We start from the raw sequence: 18,454 nt of genomic DNA on the forward strand, positions 1-18,454 counted from the left end.
ATTCTGGTGTGAGGTGGTATCTCATTGTGGGTTTGATTTGTATTTCCCTGATGCCGAGAGATGTTGAGCACTTTCTCATTTGTCTGTTGGCCATTTGGATGTCTTCTTTGCAGAAATGTCTGTTCTTGTCTTCTGCCCATTTCTTGATTGGATTATTTGTTCTTTGGGTGTTGAGTTTGATAAGTTCTTTATAGATTTTGGATACTAGCCCTTTATCTGTTAAGACATTTGCAGATATATTCTCCCATACTGTCAGTTATCTTTTGTTTTTGTTGACTGTTTCCTTTGTTGTGCAAAAGCTTTTTATCTTGATGAAATCCCAATAGTTCATTTTTGCCCTTGCTTCCCTTGCCTTTGGCGATGTTTCTAGGAAGAAGTTGCTGCGGCTGAGATCGAAGAGGTTGCTGCCTTTGTTCTCCTTCAGGATTTTGATGGACTCCTGTCTCACATTTAGGTCTTTCAACCATTTAGAGTCTATTTTTGTGTGTGGTGTAAGGAAATGGTCCAGTTTCATTCTTCTGCATGTGGCTGTCCAATTTTCCCAACACCATTTGTTGAAGAGACTGTCTTTTTTCCATTGGATATTCTTTCCTGCTTTGTCGAAGATTAGTTGACCATAGAGTTGAGGGTCCATTTCTGGGCTCTCTATTCTGTTCCATTGATCTATGTGTCTGTTTTTGTGCCAGTACCATACTGTCTTGATGATGACAGCTTTGTAATAGAGCTTGAAGTCCGGAATTGTGATGCCACCAACTTTGCTTTTCTTTTTCAACATTCCTCTGGCTATTTGGGGTCTTTTCTGGTTCCATACAAGTTTTAGGATTATTTGTTCCAGCTCTGTGAAAAAAGTTGATGGTATTTTGATGGGGATTGCTTTAAATGTGTAGATTGCTCTAGGTGGCATAGACATTATCACAATACTCTTCCAATGTATGAGCATGAAATGTTTTTCCATTTCTTTATGTCTTCCTCAATTTCTTTCATGAGTGTTCTGTAGTTTTCTGAGTACAGATTCTTTGCCTCTTTGATTAGATTTATTCCTAGGTATCTTATGGTTTGGGGTGCAATTGTAAATGGGATCGACTCCTTAATTTCTCTTTCTTCTGTCTCGTTGGTGTATAGAAATGCAACTGATTTCTGTGCGTTGATTTTATATCCTGCCACTTTACTGAATTCCTGTATGAGTTCTAGCATTTTTGGGGTGGAGTCTTTTGGGGTTCCCACATAAAGTATCATATCATCTGCAAAGAGTGAGAGTTTGACTTCTTTGCCGACTCGGATGCCTTTTATTTCTTTTCGTTGTCTGATTGCTGTGGCTAGGACTTCTAGTACTATGTTGAATAGCAGTGGTGATAGTGGACATCCCTGCCGCGTTCCTGACCTTAGGGGGAAAGCTCTCAGTTTTTCCCCATCGAGAATGATATTCGCTGTGGGTTTTTCATAGATGGCTTTTATGATATTGAGGTATATACCCTCTATCCCTACACTGTGAAGAGTTTTAATCAAGAAAGGATACTGTACTTAGTCAAATGCTTTTTCTGCATCTATTGAGAGGATCATACGGTTCTTGTTCTTTCTTTCATTAATGTATTGTATCACATTGATTGATTTGCCGATGTTGAACCAGCCTTGCAGCCCAGGGATAAATCCCACTTGGTCATGGTGAATAATCCTATTAATGTACTGTTGGATCCTATTGGCTAGTATTTTGGTGAGAATTTTTGCATCCATGTACATCAGGGATATTGGTCTTTAGTTCTCCTTTTTGATGGGGTCTTTGTCTGGTTTTGAGATCAAGGTAATGCTGGCCTCATAAAATGAGTTTGGAAGTTTTCTTTCCATTTCTGTTTTTTGGAACAGTTTCAGAAGAATAGGTATTAATTCTTCTTTAAATGTTTGGTAGAATTCCCCTGGGAAGCCATCTGGCCCTGGGCTCTTGTTTGTTGGGAGAAAGTAAATAAAATCTTAAAAAAAAAAAAGAAAAAAAGAAAAATCATTACTCAGAGATAATCAATAAGTAATTTTGGTAAATATCCTGCTAGACATATTGCATACATATGTGTATGTGTGTGTGTGTCTGTGTCTATATATGTATCTACTTTAAACATAAGGTACACTGTATATTCTGCTTATAATCTAATTTTTTTTGAAGATTTTATTTCTTTGACAGAGACATAGCGAGAGAGGGAACACAAGCAGGGGGAATGGGAGAGGGAGAAGCAGACTTCCTGCCAAGCAGGGAGCCCGATGTGGGGCTCGATCCCAGGACCCTGGGACCATGACCTGAGCCGAAGGCAGACACTTAATGACTGAGCCACCCAGGCGCCCCTGCTATAATCTAATTTTAACTTCAAATGTGAATATTGCCTGTTACATTCCCTTAGCCCACCTGATGTTAGCACAGCTGTGGTATGCAGTCCCATGCCCTCTTTGACAGTGTTCCACATCAGATGCAAGCTGTGCTTTATGGCTCTGCTTTCTCCAAAGCTGCAACGGTCTTTTAGACACAGGCAGGGACAACCTAGAAATATGGGGGAGTTAATAAGGAAGGCTCAAGCGATGGGGGATGAGAGTTGGTGGATAAATGCCCCAGCCCCCAGCCCTGTGTTGGGACAATTATGAGATCCATGCTACATACATTCTGCTGAGGTCCCCATCATTTAACACAGTTGCCTGCAGCAGTAAGTAACCAGCTTGTTCCTGAAAACCATATTGGATGTTCTCCTTCATCTATCTCACCTTCTCTGTTTTCCCAGTTCTGTTTTCTGGGATCACCTCTCAACAGCCTCCACCCACATCCTTGTCTCCGTCTGTTCCCACAAAATCCCAACTAAGAACATACCAACCTCATATTATTGAACAATCAGATTTACTTCAATTTCTCATTTCTAGGAAAAGAACTGTACTGGAAATCCATGTGCAAATGCCTTACATATAGCTCTAATTAATTTTTTCAATAAAATTTGGGTCAACGAATATGCTGATTTTAAAGACCAAATGACTTTTTTTAGGAAAGTTATTCCACTTTGTAGAATGTTGATTTCCTTATATACTGCTGACTTCTTTAAATATTTTTCTGACTCAGGTAAAAAAATTCTGTCTAGTTCTAACCTGTAATTTTTATATATGTTTTTGGTCACATATAGTTTTGTTTAGTATGTTTATATCTTCTCCCTGTTTTTCCCAGTAAGTATTTAAATATTTTAATCAATTTTTATTTATATAATTTAATACATATAATATAATATAATCTTTATATATTAAGATACTAATCCATTGCTGTATGTTATAAATTGTTTCTCTCCATTATCTTTTAACTAATTTTGGTCTTCTTAGTAGCCACTCTCATTGGTCGCATTCCCAAATTCTACACTGGCCTGCACATCTCTCTCCCCCTATGTTGACATTTTCACCATTTTCCCCTCCATCTAGGTGTTTCCATCTCATTTTCTTTCATCTTCTCTTTCCTTCATCTGGTTTCCTTATTCTTGATTTCTTTTCCTAGCATGAAATTTATCAGTCCATTCCTCTTTGTAGTGATTCTCACTGGGTGTAGGGAAGAGTCCACATCCAAATCCTTGGGATAGATGGCTTTTTTAAGGTTTATGTTCCCTGCTCTTGAGAATTACAGCCACAGTTACCGCCGTGGGGTATGTGTGGAATCCCTCAGCTGAGCAGGGGCAGAAAAAGTGGAGAACCACTGGCTGGAAGGTTGTAGAAGGCATGGAAATGCTACTCACATCGCTCTTCTCTTTGTTTCTGTGATTAAACCCTCATAGAGACCTGGTGACCTCAGGGCCTGTCTCCAAGGAAATCCTTCTATTTATGTATGCTTGGCAGATCTGCAAATTACCTTCTAAATTGATTGCTGAATGTGCTGAAGACACAAGTTTGACCAGGTCTTAAAGACCAGCATCTTTTTTAAAGCCTGATCAATATAAAAGGCAGCTTTCTTTATATAATGACATAGGGGTCAAATCTAAATTACATTTGCACATCACAAGAGCTTTCAGAGTTAATGCAGATGCGGGGGGGGAGGGGTGCTCTAGGGAGGGATCACCTTTGCAAATTTATAGTCACATATCTACTGACCCAGGAAAGGAGGAAAGGGGGGTATGGTCTTGCATTCTGGGGAGCACCCCAGACTGCTCACCACTGACCAGCAACACCCTCAGGCAGAGACTTATGGCTTCATTCTTTTCATTCCCAGACTATTTATCAGTATTTTTACCCATAAAGCATGAAATATTTCTTTGCATTCTGAGTTATTTTACAATGTGTATTAAAATGGTAGCTTATTTTGAATAGATTTGATTTTATATTAATTCATTTAAATCATACAGTCGAAGGTTTCTAAAAAGAATTTGCCATGTTTATATAATAACATTATTATTATAGATATTAACATCAAAAATTGCACATAAAAGGAAAAATAAGCAAAGATGTTAAGAGACAATCAACAGGTGCTGTGACTAAACCGTAGAATTCAATCTCAGCTTCCCAAAACCAAGGTAAAAGGATAATAACACGATAATGTAATAATTCTCATTTGGTAAGAGGAAACATTCACAGAATGGAAGTATTTTCCCCCCTTGAGTTAAATTTTAAAGGAAAAATATCATGGAACTTATACATTCAACTTAGGGTAAACTAGTGGTAACCTAACTAATATGAATTCGTTACAGACATGGAAGCACTTTTGTCATGTTAATTTCCCCCAGTAAATCCTCAGTATAACCCAAAGCTATAAGGTTTAAGTGTCATTCAGTGAAGGTATTTTCAGGGTGGTTTCAGTGAAATTAGTTTCAGTGTAGTTCAGGACTCTAGGTTTCTGGCATTTTAAAACACAATCCGAGGCTCTGTATATTTGGTACTTAACCTATGTGGAAGCCAGTATGTCTCTTAGAATGTATTACTTGACTGTCAATTGTCTCAGCTGGGCTTTTTGAAAGCCATTTAGGAGTTTGGATAGAATCAGTGAAAAGATGAAATTCTGTCTCTAAGATACTGTCTTCGGGTAAAAAACCCACACACCTTTCACATCTTTGATAAGTCAACAACATTTCTTTAATACTTTGTGTGATTCGTGTTCTTTTGTTTAATCAAAATAGTTATGAATTCAAACAAAGTGCTATTCATTCAGCTACAGGTACCTCCTGATTCTTGGGAAAAAAAGTGTATCTGTGTGTATGTATATTTATATTTACATTTAATCATTTAACACTTGCCTAGTTAACCAGGTATTCTTTTATCTGGTCTTTTGCTTCAAACTCTACTGTTACTTTAGGCTTATAGTGACATGAGAAGCCTGAGTGATCTGAGGTAGCCTACTTGCCTTGATTTTTTTTTTTTTTAAGATTTCAGTTATTTTTAGAGCAGTTTTTTGTTCACAATAAGATTGAGAAACAGATACAGAGATTTCCTGCTGCCCACACATGCATAGCCTGTCCCATGACCAAATCTTTCACCAGAGCAGTCCATGCACTACAGTTGATCAACCTACAGAGACACATAATCACACAAAGTCTATAGTTTACATTAGGGTCCAAAAGACTTGGACAAAGCCTCCTTGATTTTTGATGATTGATCCATCCTCATGATAGGTGGCATGGAAACTGAAAGGTTAAAACTGAAAAGATATTCCAGAAATATGGAAAAGGGAAAAATTGATAAAAGAAATTGATTTTAAGAAAATATAGCTTCATGGTATCAATTCAAATAAAAGAAGTTATACCTAATATATTAAATTATGAGCAGCTACTTCAGATGCATACCCCAGTGTTGAACTATCAAAAATTAGGAAAATCACCTTCTCATGGACTTAAGTTTTCTAATCTGTAGTTGAGAAAGATAACATTTGTATTTGTTCTACCTGTCTCATGGGGTTGGGGAGGCACATGCCATGAGATCCTAGAAAAATGTGGTATGCATGTAGAAGGTGATATTCCTATCTCGTGTTGTCAAAGTGAGAGGTGTATGTGAACATGTGTCGCCATTTGAGGGAACTTCTCATTAAATTGTTTGGCAAATAAGCTTGCAGGCTGAGCTCAGGCCCTGGTAGCTCCATCAAATTCCTGAGATCCAGGCCTTTTGTTCCTGTCTCAAGTGGGCGGGGTCCACTGAGAGACAAAGACTCATCCAGTATTTCTGCAGGTCAGTCAGTTTCAGCATGTAATAGAAACAAGTCTAGGAGGTGTGCATCTGATGCACATGGGGAACAGCCTGCGTGTGAGGAAAAAGCCAGAGAAGCCAAGAAACTCAGAGGAAGGAAAGCTCTAAATAATGGATTTTTCTAGGTCACTGGGAGTCAGACCTTTGTTCTCCTTCCTGTGACTAGAAGGAGTGGCCACATTGGGAGAGATTCCCACTGCATCTTTTTTTTTTTAAATTAATTTATTTATTCTTATGTTAATCCCCATACATTACATCATTAGTTTTAGATGAAGTGTTCCATGATTCATTGTTTGTGCATAACACCCAGTGCTCCATGCAGAATGTGCCCTCCTCAATACCCACCACCAGGCTAACCCATCCTCCCACCCCCCTCCCCTCTAGAACCCTGTTTGTTTTTCAGAGTCCATCGTCTCTCATGGTTCGTCTACCCCTCCGATTTCCCCCGCTTCATTCTTCCCCTCCCGCTACCTTCTTCTTTTTCTTTTTTTTCTTAACATATATTGCATTATTTGTTTCAGAGGTACAGATCTGAGATTCAACAGTCTTGCACAATTCACAGCGCTTACCAGAGCACATACCCTCCCCAGTGTCTATCACCCAGTCACCCCATCCCTCCCACCCCACCCCCCACTGCAGCAACCCTCAGTTTGTTTCCTGCAATTAAGAATTCCTTATATCAGTGAGATCATATGATACATGTCTTTCTCTCTTTGACTTATTTCACTCAACATAATACCCTCCAGTTCCATCCATGTCGTTGCAAATGGCAAGATCTCATTCCTTTTGATGGCTGCATAATATTCCATTGTATATATATATATATATATATATATATATATACCACATCTTCTTTACCCATTCATCTGTCGATGGACATCTTGGCTCTTTCCACAGTTTGGCTATTGTGGACATTGCTGCTATAAACATCGGGGTGCACGTACCCCTTCAGATCCCTACTTTTGTATCTTTGGGGTAAATACCCAGTAGTGCAATTGCTGGATCATATGGTAGCTCTATTTTCAACTTTTTGAGGAACCTCCATACAGTTTTCCAGAGTGGCTGCACCAGCTTGCATTCCCACCAACAGTGTAGGAGGGTTCCCCTTTCTCCACATCCCCGCCAACATCTGTCGTTTCCTGACTTGTTAATTTTAGCCATTCTGACTGGTGTGAGGTGGTATCTCATTGAGGTTTTGATTTGGATTTCCCTGATGCCGAGTGATATTGAGCACTTTTTCATGTGTCTGTTGGCCATTTGGAGGCCAGCATTACCTTGATCCCAAAACCAGACAAAGACCCCATCAAAAAGGAGAATTACAGACCAATATCCCTGATGAACATGGATGCAAAAATTCTCACCAAAATACTAGCCAATAGGATCCAACAGTACATTAAAAGGATTATTCACCACAACCAAGTGGGATTTATCCCTGGGCTGCAAGGTTGGTTCAACATCCGCAAATCAATCAACGTGATACAATACATTAACAAAAGAAAGAACAAGAATCATATGATCCTCTCAATAGATGCAGAAAAAGCATTTGACAAAGTACAGCATCCTTTCTTGATTAAAACTCTTCACAGTGTAGGGATAGAGGGTACATACCTCAATATCATAAAAGCCATCTATGAAAAACCTACAGCGAATATCATTCTCAATGGGGAAAAACTGAGAGCTTTCCCCCTAAGGTCAGGAACGCGGCAGGGATGTCCACTATCACCACTGCTATTCAACATAGTACTAGAAGTCCTAGCCACAGCAATCAGACAACGAAAAGAAATCAAAGGCATCCAAATTGGCAAAGAAGAAGTCAAACTCTCACTCTTTGCAGATGATGTGATACTTTATGTGGAAAACCAAAAAGACTCCACCCCAAAACGGCTAGAACTCATACAGGAATTCAGTAAAGTGGCAGGATATAAAATCAATGCACAGAAGTCAGTGGCATTCCTATACACCCACTGCATCTTTAGAGGCAAGCACACACATGCCCTGTAGGCTTGGGACTGATCAATTCAGAAAAATGCTACGAGGTTTGTCATAGGCCTTGCATTTAATTCTGTATTCCTTTTCATTAGCATTCAGTAAACGAATGCTAAACTGTCAGCTTGGGTAGGTGCTGGGGGCATAAACATATGCATAGGATATACCTTTCCCCCAAACCTGCCCCGCTGGGACTTTCAACTAATTGTTGAAGTAATAACCAGCTTTATCAGAAAAAGGGTAAAGACTATCATTTATACTATACTTTAAAATAGACTTTGGTATGTCATGCCCACATTTAACATGTATGTATGTGTGTTTAATTTATTGATTCAAAATAAATCTATGTATATTTGTATCTGTATTAAATAGAAAAAAAAGACCCAAAGTGGGCTGTACATGAAATGTTAATAGCAATGAAAATACACATTATTTTTCATTATTTTTGTGTCTTCCGCAAAGGACATGTGTTTATATGACTGTGTGACAACAACACATTAAACTTTGAAGCCTCCCAAGTATTTGTATATGTGCTCTCTCATATGAGCCCCACAAGCCCTCCGTGAGGTAGGTCAGTAATAAACAGCAAGGTGATAGGTGAGAGAAACGGAGGAGACAGGCACCCAGGATATTACATGCAATGAGGTTACATGATGTGTACGGCCAGTGGCAAAGCCAGGAAAAAGGAAGGCAAACCAGTAGTGCTTTAATGAAAGGAGAATGGTGTAGGGCAGAGGGTGGCTTTTTATTTCAGTCTGGCTCCCTAAGCCAAGGCCAGGTTCAGTTTTTATTAACTCAGAGGCAGGGGGCACAGTGGTCACATTTGTGTGTGAGACCGGAGAGTGTGAGTTTGAGTTCCAGCTCTGGGACTGCCTAGCTGTTTAACCTGGAGAGTCATTTGGACTCAGGGCCTTATTTTACTTATGTATAAAATGAAGCAAATACTACTGACTATTGTAAGGATAAAATGAGTTCATATGCGAGAGCCTTTAAAAGTGTATAGGGTGGTCTTGAGCTAAACGACTTTTTAATTGGTTAAGTAAATAACAGATCATGGAGAAAAACCCTAAAAAAAATAAGAGTGTGGGCGTAGGGATGTCTGAGCAAATACTAACATCATCATCTTCATCCTCATCGGTACAGGGCTGATGAAGAGGATAATGGGGTGACAGGGTACCTATGGCTCTTAGGGAGGCAAGTACCTTATCCTACTGCAGACAGCAGCAACTTTTAATCTCATAGGGTCTGGGACAAGGTAAGGAAGGAGGTTGAGTCCTTATAAATATATCTAACATGAATCTTTCAATGATAATATTATCATTTTGAGATGCATAAACATGGGCCGGGTTAAGGATAGATGATGTTTCTCACTAAGAAATGTACAGATGCATACCAAATGTATGTAGATGTATGTATACTGCAAAATGCTGGTAACTGTAGGTCAGAGATATAAAAGAATTATAAAGTTAATATAATAATATGAGAGAGTTTGTGCTGGTATCATTGGATTGTTCAGCAGCCTGTTTAAATGTATACCAGTCTCTCCCTGCTTTCTATAAGTGTTTGGAATCTGTGTGTACCCTTAACTGTTCTATTTGATTTTATAGTGTTGTAAGGCAAGTGATTGCTGTCAAATTAAGTGATTGTTTTGTCTTTAAAAGACCTTGACCATGAGTTGGGGAGTGGAGTGTGCTGTGAGGGTTAATTCCCTCAGGCCTGGAATTAGTCTGGGCTGTTCTACTGAAATCAGTATACCTGCCTGATTACTTAACCACTGGTCATCAAAGCATGAAAGGATTGATTGAGAATGTTGCTTTGCAACGTTGGGTTGGAGGAGTTTCAGAGTAGTTTGCACCAACTGTCAGCATTGTTTATTGATAATAGTGAGATTGATGATTTGCATCCGGGCTAAGTGAGACCCCTAAAAGGCTCTGCTGCAGAGGCTGGTTACATAGTAGGAAGGTGTCCATGTAACCAGTAAAATACAAAAAACACCAGTGGAGACTCTCTCGCAGAAGTAGCCTGAAATACTACTGATGTGGGAAACAAAGGCAGAAGAAAAAATATTAAATTTCCTTACTACCTACAGCCCACTGACAAGTCCTTGAAACAGGCAGAGTGGCAATTCCTCTAGGGACTCAACTGCCCTGATGCTGACACTTTGCTAAGGGCAAAAGGCAATCCTAGCCCAGTTCCCCCCCTTCCCCAGGATCCTGTAATCCTACTTTTACATATAAAAATTCTTTTGGAAACTTCCTTGTGTTGGCAGTCATGCCTCAAGTATATGGCCCACCAGTATACATCTGAAGGGTCTCATGACTAAGGTTTTTATTCGACAGTAATAAATGACCTTTTCCCAACAACAGCTAGACCCCTCAAGGTCCTGGAAACCTTGCTTCCAAAATTCCTTAAGAGACTTACGCTATCCCTAACCCCCTCCCAACTTGAAGGTATATCATGGGCCGCTCCTCATGACCCCAGTGCAGCTCCTCCTGCACACGGTCCTGTCCCTGTGCTTTAATAAAACCACCCCTTTGCACCAAAGATGTCTCAAGAATTCTTTCTTGGCGGTCGGCTTTGGCCCCTAACGTCTTCCTACGTCACTACCAGTTGAGTTTAGAAGATTACCCAGAGAGCATGTATAATGGAATATTAATTGCTTTAATACCCTAATTCAAGTTAAAGTCCTTCAGTTCTCATACAGGTAGATTATTGAAATCCCAAACATTGGGGACAAGCATCTGTCAAAAGCATCTCTTACCCTGCTTCATTTCCAAAACATGTAAAATGTGCTTGTCATTTTTTTTCAGACCCCCTGGTTGTGGAATACAAGGCACTGCTGGTACAACTATCCCTATCAGGTAAGGAGACGTTACCATCTGGGTCTTTTACACGCGCAGAGTATCCTCCGTAGGTCAGGGTCATGGTTTCAGGCCCCTGCCCCCACCCCTGCTGCGTGATGCAGACTTAGCCTAGTTAAGGGAAGTAGCTTGTGTTGTCAGTGAAGTTCAGGATCAAAGCTCAATTGCTTTAGCAAATGGAATAAGCTGGAAGGTGCATTTGCTGAAGAGTAAGATACGGTCAGTTCGATAGTTGGGGGATTCCTGCTTCTAACAGCTGACCTACGTCTGATTACCGCAGAGAGCCTGAAGACCTGAACCAGCAAGGGTCTCTCTGGACAGCAAGCGGGCTAAGCTCAAATGTAGGGCTGTGGCAGACAGGCAGAGTTCAGGCCGCTTTGTGGCTTAAGAGCAACCTTTAAATATGTATATCAAGTACCATTTCCTTGAGCATGGGAAAAGGGGCTTGTATCATTACACTAGATTTAAAACCAACATCAAAAATGAGATGAAAATTATATCCCAGAGAGGGAACATTTCAGATCCCCACCCCCGACATACCTTTGCCTCTGTCCATGAATTCAATAACATTAGCATGTGTTATGTTCCTCAGATCAGTTACTATCTGAATATTGTAGCTGGGTCTTTTCTAGTAATTTCTTAACTGAAAATTTTATAGAATTTCTAGTTTAATTGGGATATATTACGTAAGAAAATCAAATGCAGCAATGTATTTTGGTGGTAAAGAGACATACATTATGATAGGCACCTTGGATTTTTTACTTTGACTGCCATTCCTTGGGTTGCCTTTTTAGAGGCATTTGGTCTTTTTGGTATGCATAAAGTTACTGGGGAGCAAGCATGCTCTGTATCTTCTCTGTTACACTCAGCGTTGCAACAGGCTAGGGACTGGTTTTGGAAACATCTTGGGCTGGTTCAGGGCTAGGGACACATTGAAATGGAGTTCCAGTTTGCATTTCCATCTCTTTCATGTAGTTTATTCAGATTAGAAAAGAATGTAAACAAGCAATATGACATGGTTAGAGAAAGCTGAGCTTTCCAGGGCATTCTGATGGAGACTGAAGCAACGTCGAAACCAATCACTTACTGTGCACGATTGCAATTCTCAGGCTCAACTGCTGTTTTACTATCTTAAATACTTGGGATATTGTCATTACACCTCTCTTTGTGTCCTGTAATGGTATACTGAGTAGAAAAATCCGAATATAGCTAGAATTCTATTTATAGAAGTACGTCAAGCCTTCTAGAAACTGTAACTTGCTTTGATGTGGTAGCTGCCCTAATGCACTGCATTTATGAGGTAAATTCTGTCATATGAACAACACTGAGACAGATGTCACAGGAAATGTAATACTCACTCTTCCTTATAACGATAACATAGTCTGAAATAACTTTCACATTTATGGCTGGAGCTAAGGAATTGCTTTTTTCTGAGATAATTAGTTGCTGGAGCAGTGGCCCAAAATTGTAGTTGCTGACTGTTTCACAGACAAAACTAGAGATTTAACATGAAATTTTGAGGGTCTGGTACATAGTTATGTTTAAAAATAAGAAACATTGAGGGCGCCTGAGTGGCTCAGTTGGTTAAGCGACTGCCTTCAGCTCAGGTCATGATCCTGGAGTCCCGGGATCGAGCCCCACATCGGGCTTCCTGCTCGGCAGGGAGCCTGCTTCTCCCTCTGACCCTCCCGACCCTCCCCCCTCTCATGCTCTCTCTCTGTCTCTCTCTCTCAAATAAATAAATAAAATCTTTAAAAAAAATTAAAAAAATAAAAAAATAAGAAACATTGGGACGCCTGCCTGACTCAGTTGGTAGAACACGTGACTCTTGATTTCGGGGTTGTACGTTTGAGTCCCACATTGGTTATAGAGATTACTTAAAAATAAAATAAAATAAAATAAATCTTTAAAAAATAATAAAATAGGGGTGCCTGGGTGGCTCAGTCGGTTAAGCGTCTGCCTTCGGCTCAGGTCATGATCCCAGGGTCCTGGGATCGAGCCCCGCATCGGGCTCCCTGCTCCATGGGGAGCCTGCTTCTCCCTCTGCCTTTCCCCCTGCTCGTGCTCTGTCTCTCTCTTGCTCTCGCTCTGCACTCTTTCTCTCTCAAATAAATAAATAAAATCTTTAAAAAATAATGACAAAATAAAAAATAAAAATAAGAAACATCATTAGAATAGAAGGAAAGATACTGCGTGTGGGGATTCAGATCAAGATTGTCTTCTGCTGATAAGTCATCATTGCTTATAAATGAATAATTTGACATTAGCCCCCAAAATCTAGGACCAATTCATGATCTCTTATAGGAATAGTGGTCATCTTTGATAAACTCCGTATTCTAATAAAAAAAAAAATCAGCTCTTTCTTTTTGTGTGTGTGGGAAAAAAAATTAAACAGCATGTAATTATTATGCATGTAATTAAAGTGCATTGTGGGTAGCTATGTCTCCATAAATATATAGATTATAGTTCAGAGTCAGTCTCAGGCCTTAAGGGTACTTTTAAAAAGACAGATCATGCTGATGAAGTATATTTATTATGTCTTTAGCATGTATATTAAATAATTGGACATATATTTAGATGAGAATAGTGGTCTGTTGCAATTTTATTAAGGACTCACTGCTCCTTGTGTATGAGCATATATGTAATTTATTGTATGATGATTTTTATATACATGTGTATATTTTAAGTTTAAAATAATGGAAAGTGGTCTTTAGCTGGGCCTGTTTAGTTTGTCATGAAGAGTTGGGAATGAGAAGCCCTAACATGGTAGTCACAGAGCTTCACTAGCTGGAAGACCTGTGATTGACCTTTCACCCCAAACTAACTGATGGCAATTGCCTGTCAACTATACCATCTAGAAAATGATGGTACTAATTTGGTAGGATTTTTATGAGAGTCAAAGAAATTAACATGCAGGTAAGCTTTGTCAGCTGCAGAGCACTCCATGGGTATGGTAGTTTTGTAATATGATGATGCTCTCTTATGAACACTGTGGTTTCTGGATGTACTCTCACTTGTCTTCATAGGCCTCCGTGGCTTTTCCCAGGTGGTGGTGCCGGAACTCTCATTAAAACTGAAATTTAACCTTGGCTCCAAGGGTCCTGAAGCCAGTGCCCTATTTTCTAGATTCATTGCTGCCATATGCCCGACCTGAATACCCATCCCTTATTGCTAATGCCTGCAAATTTTAAAAGGACAATTCAGTGGAAAATATATTCTCTCCAGGGTGGTGCTGAGTTTGATAAACACACTGATGCTCATTGTCTCTCAGAGCTTGGGATGGCTATTGAGACAGTATCCTGTCCCCTCACTGTTGCCAAAGATCAGTGGGAGGGACAGCTGTTTTCTTTAGTGCCAATGCATAAAGTTGGTAGAATTAGTAGTTAAGTGAGTGCCAGCTTCTCGTGAAAGTAATTTGTTACGCTGCTATTGGTTCACAGAACATTAAAGTTTCCATTGTAGTTACTGTATATACTGTTACCTTGTGGGTAACATGGAGGTGATGCATTTCAAAGGTCTTTTATTCATTCTAGTAAAGTAAGACATTTCATTATAGCTCAGTAAACAAAATAAATATTCCTGACTTCTACTGCCTCTCTGAGCCTATCCCCATTCCTGGACCTCTGAGGCAGATAGAGCAGTGTCACCTCCATTTTACAAAAAGTAAATTAAGGCCCAAATTGTATACCTACTGAGCTATGGAGCTGAGACTTGATCTCAGATTTCCTGGCTGGGGGCCTAGCCTGGTATTTCTTGGCAGCTTCCTTGTCCCTGTGTCTTTTAATAAATATTTTTGAATTATCTTTTCTGATATTTGCAATGTACAGAACATTTCCTAATAACAAGAAAGCTCTGATTAATGCAGAACTTGAAACTCTGCCTCCGTGACCCATCTGGCACCCCAGTTTCTATCACCTACCTCCCTTGCCCCTGTACAATGGAATCTCCCGGCACTTTCCAGGGTTATTCTTTTTGTGTATGTGGGGTTTTTTGTTTTTTTTTTTTTTTTCAGGTTGCTGAGGAATCTTACAGATACTTATCTCAAGGAACCATCATAAATCCTGTTGTTAAAATAAATAGTGACTTGGGTACCAAATGTTCATACTCACTGACACTTTTTTGGTTGGGGATGAAACAAAACTTAATGCCATCAAGCTGCGGATTAGAGGCATGCTTCAGAGCCCTTCTTCTCCACAGAGAGAATGGGGCTGGAATCTGTAGAGGCGTAAGACCGTGTCACTTTTCAGCCCTGAGCTTGAGATGTTTGGGACACTAATTGGTTTCCTATTAACTGTTAATCTTTCCTTTTTTTTCTTTGATCCTCAGCCACTCACAACTGACCTTCACTACTATTATATCCTGGAGCTGTCGTTTTATTGGTCTTTAATGTTTTCCCAGTTCACTGATATCAAAAGAAAGGTAAGAGTGGTTGTGTGGTGAAGTGCTTGCAGGTGTGTGTCCTTAATGACCCTTGGCGGATGGGTGTGGAGTCTCGAAGGACTCACTTCTATTCTCCGGCAGTGCTAGCTTAGTACTGCTTTCTGTATTCCCACAGAAAGTTTCCTATTTTGTTGGTGGGGCTTTATATTTTGTTCACATTGGCTCTTCCCTCCTGCCTCCAAACCTAGTGTTCTTTTCTCTGTGAAAAAATTGTATCCATGAATCCAAACAACAGCAATTTTCTCTCAGTCTGATTCACAAGGCCCTCTGTTCCTCAAATTAAATAAAGAAGAAAAATTGTATTTGTAGCCCCTGGGAGAGAGTAAATTCTCAGTGTTCCAGCCCCACGAATGAGTTCTTCCTTAATTAGAATTATCTAGTGTCCAAATACATCATGCAGATACAACTTTGCTACATGAACTGTGATCAGCCTCCACCCGTCCCCTTCACTGGACTGGCTTTTGCTGGGGGTGCTCTTGAACTCCTCAGACCGAACCCTTCCAGCTCTCATCCTACCAGCTTCTGGGAAGAATAGGCACTTCTGGCTATTTACTGCTTATAATTTTTCCATCATACCATTTTCTCCAGATTCCCATATTTGGATCATTCCTTCAAAGTCGTCTTTGCTGGCCTCCAGCCTAGTGCCTCATGTGCTGCTCATTTGTGTGCACAGGGTCTAGTCCTAGATGACAGAACATCATCTCCTGGGATGATCAAGCTTATAACCTTTAGCACCACCAACCATAACTCATGTGCCAAGAGCTCCCAAATGTTTCTCTTCGGCCCTGGGTTCTCTCCAGGTCTGTACTTCCACAAATCTAGGCGTAAGTAATAGTAATATGTTCTTTGTATTTGTTTTATCATTTAATCCTCCCATCAACTCCAAAATCCAGTTGGATCATTTATTATTTATCCTCATTTTATGAATGAGGAAACTGAATCTTACATGCAAAGTATTTCTAACTGAAGACACGATCATCCCTTAGTCTTGTGCTTCTCCCAGTAATCCTTGTAACCGACAGTCCCATGAGCTAGGGTTTTCCTTTGCTCTCCTCTTCTCTTTGCTTTTCCTTATACTTGAACCCTTAATGTCATGGATACATTTAGTTGAAGTCATCTCTACTTTTTCTTAATCTATTCCAATAGCTTTTAAATGGTCCTCCTATCTGAGTAGCCATTCTTGCCTACCTGCCACCTAAGAGTTATATTTCTAAAACCTTCAAGACAAAGCCAGACTCCTTGGAGTAATATTCAGGGTTGTTAACATGATTCAAAGCTACTTCTCCAGTCTCATCCCCCCTACCCCTCCCCCAGCCTCCCCCTCTGACACACACGTATGTCCTAGCATCTTCTCATCACTGTTCAGACATAATTTTTTTTTCATGCACCTTTGTTTTTTTACAAGACCTTACCTTGATTAGAATATATCCTATTTCCCTCCTCCCAAACCCGACCTAGTCCAAAAGTAATCTCTTCTTTGAAGGCTAATTCAATTCCTCCAGGATTTTTGACCACTCCTTCCTATGGGTTTAGTTTACAAGTGCCCAATGTGTACATATTCTATTTTTTAACTGTATTGGTAGCCCCTGGGAGAGAGTAAGCTCTCAGTGTCCCAGCCCCACGGAATGAGTTTTTCCTTAATTAGAGCTATCTAACGTCAAAATACGTCATGAAAATATGACATTCCTAAATGAACTCTGTGACCTGGTGGCCTTCCTCTGTCCCTTCCCTAGACTTGAAGGGCAAAAGAGCAAGATATGTTTATCTTTGTACCATGGCCATCAATGTACCTGCTGGTGATGGGGATCAGTAAGTTTAGGGTGAGTGAATAAATGAACTCATCAGAATGTCTTCTGACTTACTAATGGATATCTTCCAAACTCCTCTGGAAACAGAACTATGTGTTGTCAAGGAGCACAGAACTGGAACGCTGTAACTTCCTTGGTTAGATCGTAAGCTGCTAAATTACAAAGTGGTATCCAAGTGGCTGCGGAAGAACACATATGAGTCTGTGGCCCTAGTACCTGCAGCCCCTTTCCCCAGGGGCATGCCTGCCACTCTCCTCCAGCAGAGGCTCTCTCGACCAGCACAAAGCTGGCTTTCCTTACCTTGTGTGGCTGCACAGCCTGAGTGAGATGTTTATTGTTTGATTCTCAGAAGGGGATGGTCCCTCTGAGGGCTAGAGCTTGGCAGAGCAGATAACTCATTGACAACTATCATTTGCGGTTCCTTCCTCGTTGTACCATGCTGAGTCACTTTCTGGAAATATTTAAAGGTCCCTTGGTGGTGGTAGGCCAATCCGATTAGATCTCATCTGTCTTACATGAAGAGTCTTCTTCATTCCTGTACCTAGTACTTGTAGACTGATCATGTCCTCTGTGGTAGGCACGGTGCTAGGCTTATTGTGCATTTTACTTATTTATTTTTTAAACCTTTAATTGTAGTAAAAATACAACACATAAAATTGTACCATCCTAACCATTTGAAGTGTGCAGTTCAGAAGTATTACACACATTCACATTGTTGTGCAACCAGTTTCCAGAACTCTTTCCGTCTTGTACAACTGAAACTCTGTACCCATTAAGCAATAATTCCCCCATTGTCCCCTCCGCTGGCCCCTGGCTGCCACCATTCTGCTCTCTGTCTCTATGAATTTGACTACTTTAGGTACCTCATATAAGTGGAATCCTACAATATTTGTCATTTTGTGGCTGACTTCTCTCGCTTAGCATGATATCGTCGGGATCATCCATGCTGTAGCCTGTGTCAGAATGTCCTTCCTTTATAAGGCTGAGTAATATGCATTTGGTTTTCTTTAGAGGAGCACTTTTTTCCAGGTCGCTACAGAAAAAACTTGCATAAAAAAGGAGGTTTGAGTATTTTCCCATTTTGTAGCTGGGAAAATTGATATACAGTGAGTCTATGTAGAATTTTCAAGGTTATGCTGTGTGGGAATGAATTAGAGCCCAAATTTACCCAGCAAGTTCCTGTGATTC

The 18,454-nt window shown here is 40.1% G+C and overlaps 1 protein-coding gene across 4 annotated transcripts in view; it reads left to right on the forward strand.

The window, feature by feature from the left end:
• The window catches only part of CERS6 (ceramide synthase 6), a 309,186-nt gene that overhangs the window by 220,996 nt on the left and 69,736 nt on the right, over positions 1–18,454 (forward strand). For all 4 annotated transcript variants that reach the window (XM_045868678.2, XM_064586648.1, XM_045868679.3 and 1 more), the window contains exons 5-6: positions 10,968–11,018; positions 15,345–15,437. In XM_045868678.2, the coding sequence (XP_045724634.1) occupies positions 10,968–11,018; positions 15,345–15,437 (144 nt within the window). The remainder of the gene's footprint in view (positions 1–10,967; positions 11,019–15,344; positions 15,438–18,454) is intronic.

Source organism: Mirounga angustirostris, unplaced genomic scaffold, assembly GCF_029215605.1.
Source record: "Mirounga angustirostris isolate CCGP_5_RB_7025 unplaced genomic scaffold, mMirAng1.0.hap1 SCAF_3, whole genome shotgun sequence".
NCBI classification, from domain to species: Eukaryota; Metazoa; Chordata; class Mammalia; order Carnivora; family Phocidae; genus Mirounga; species Mirounga angustirostris.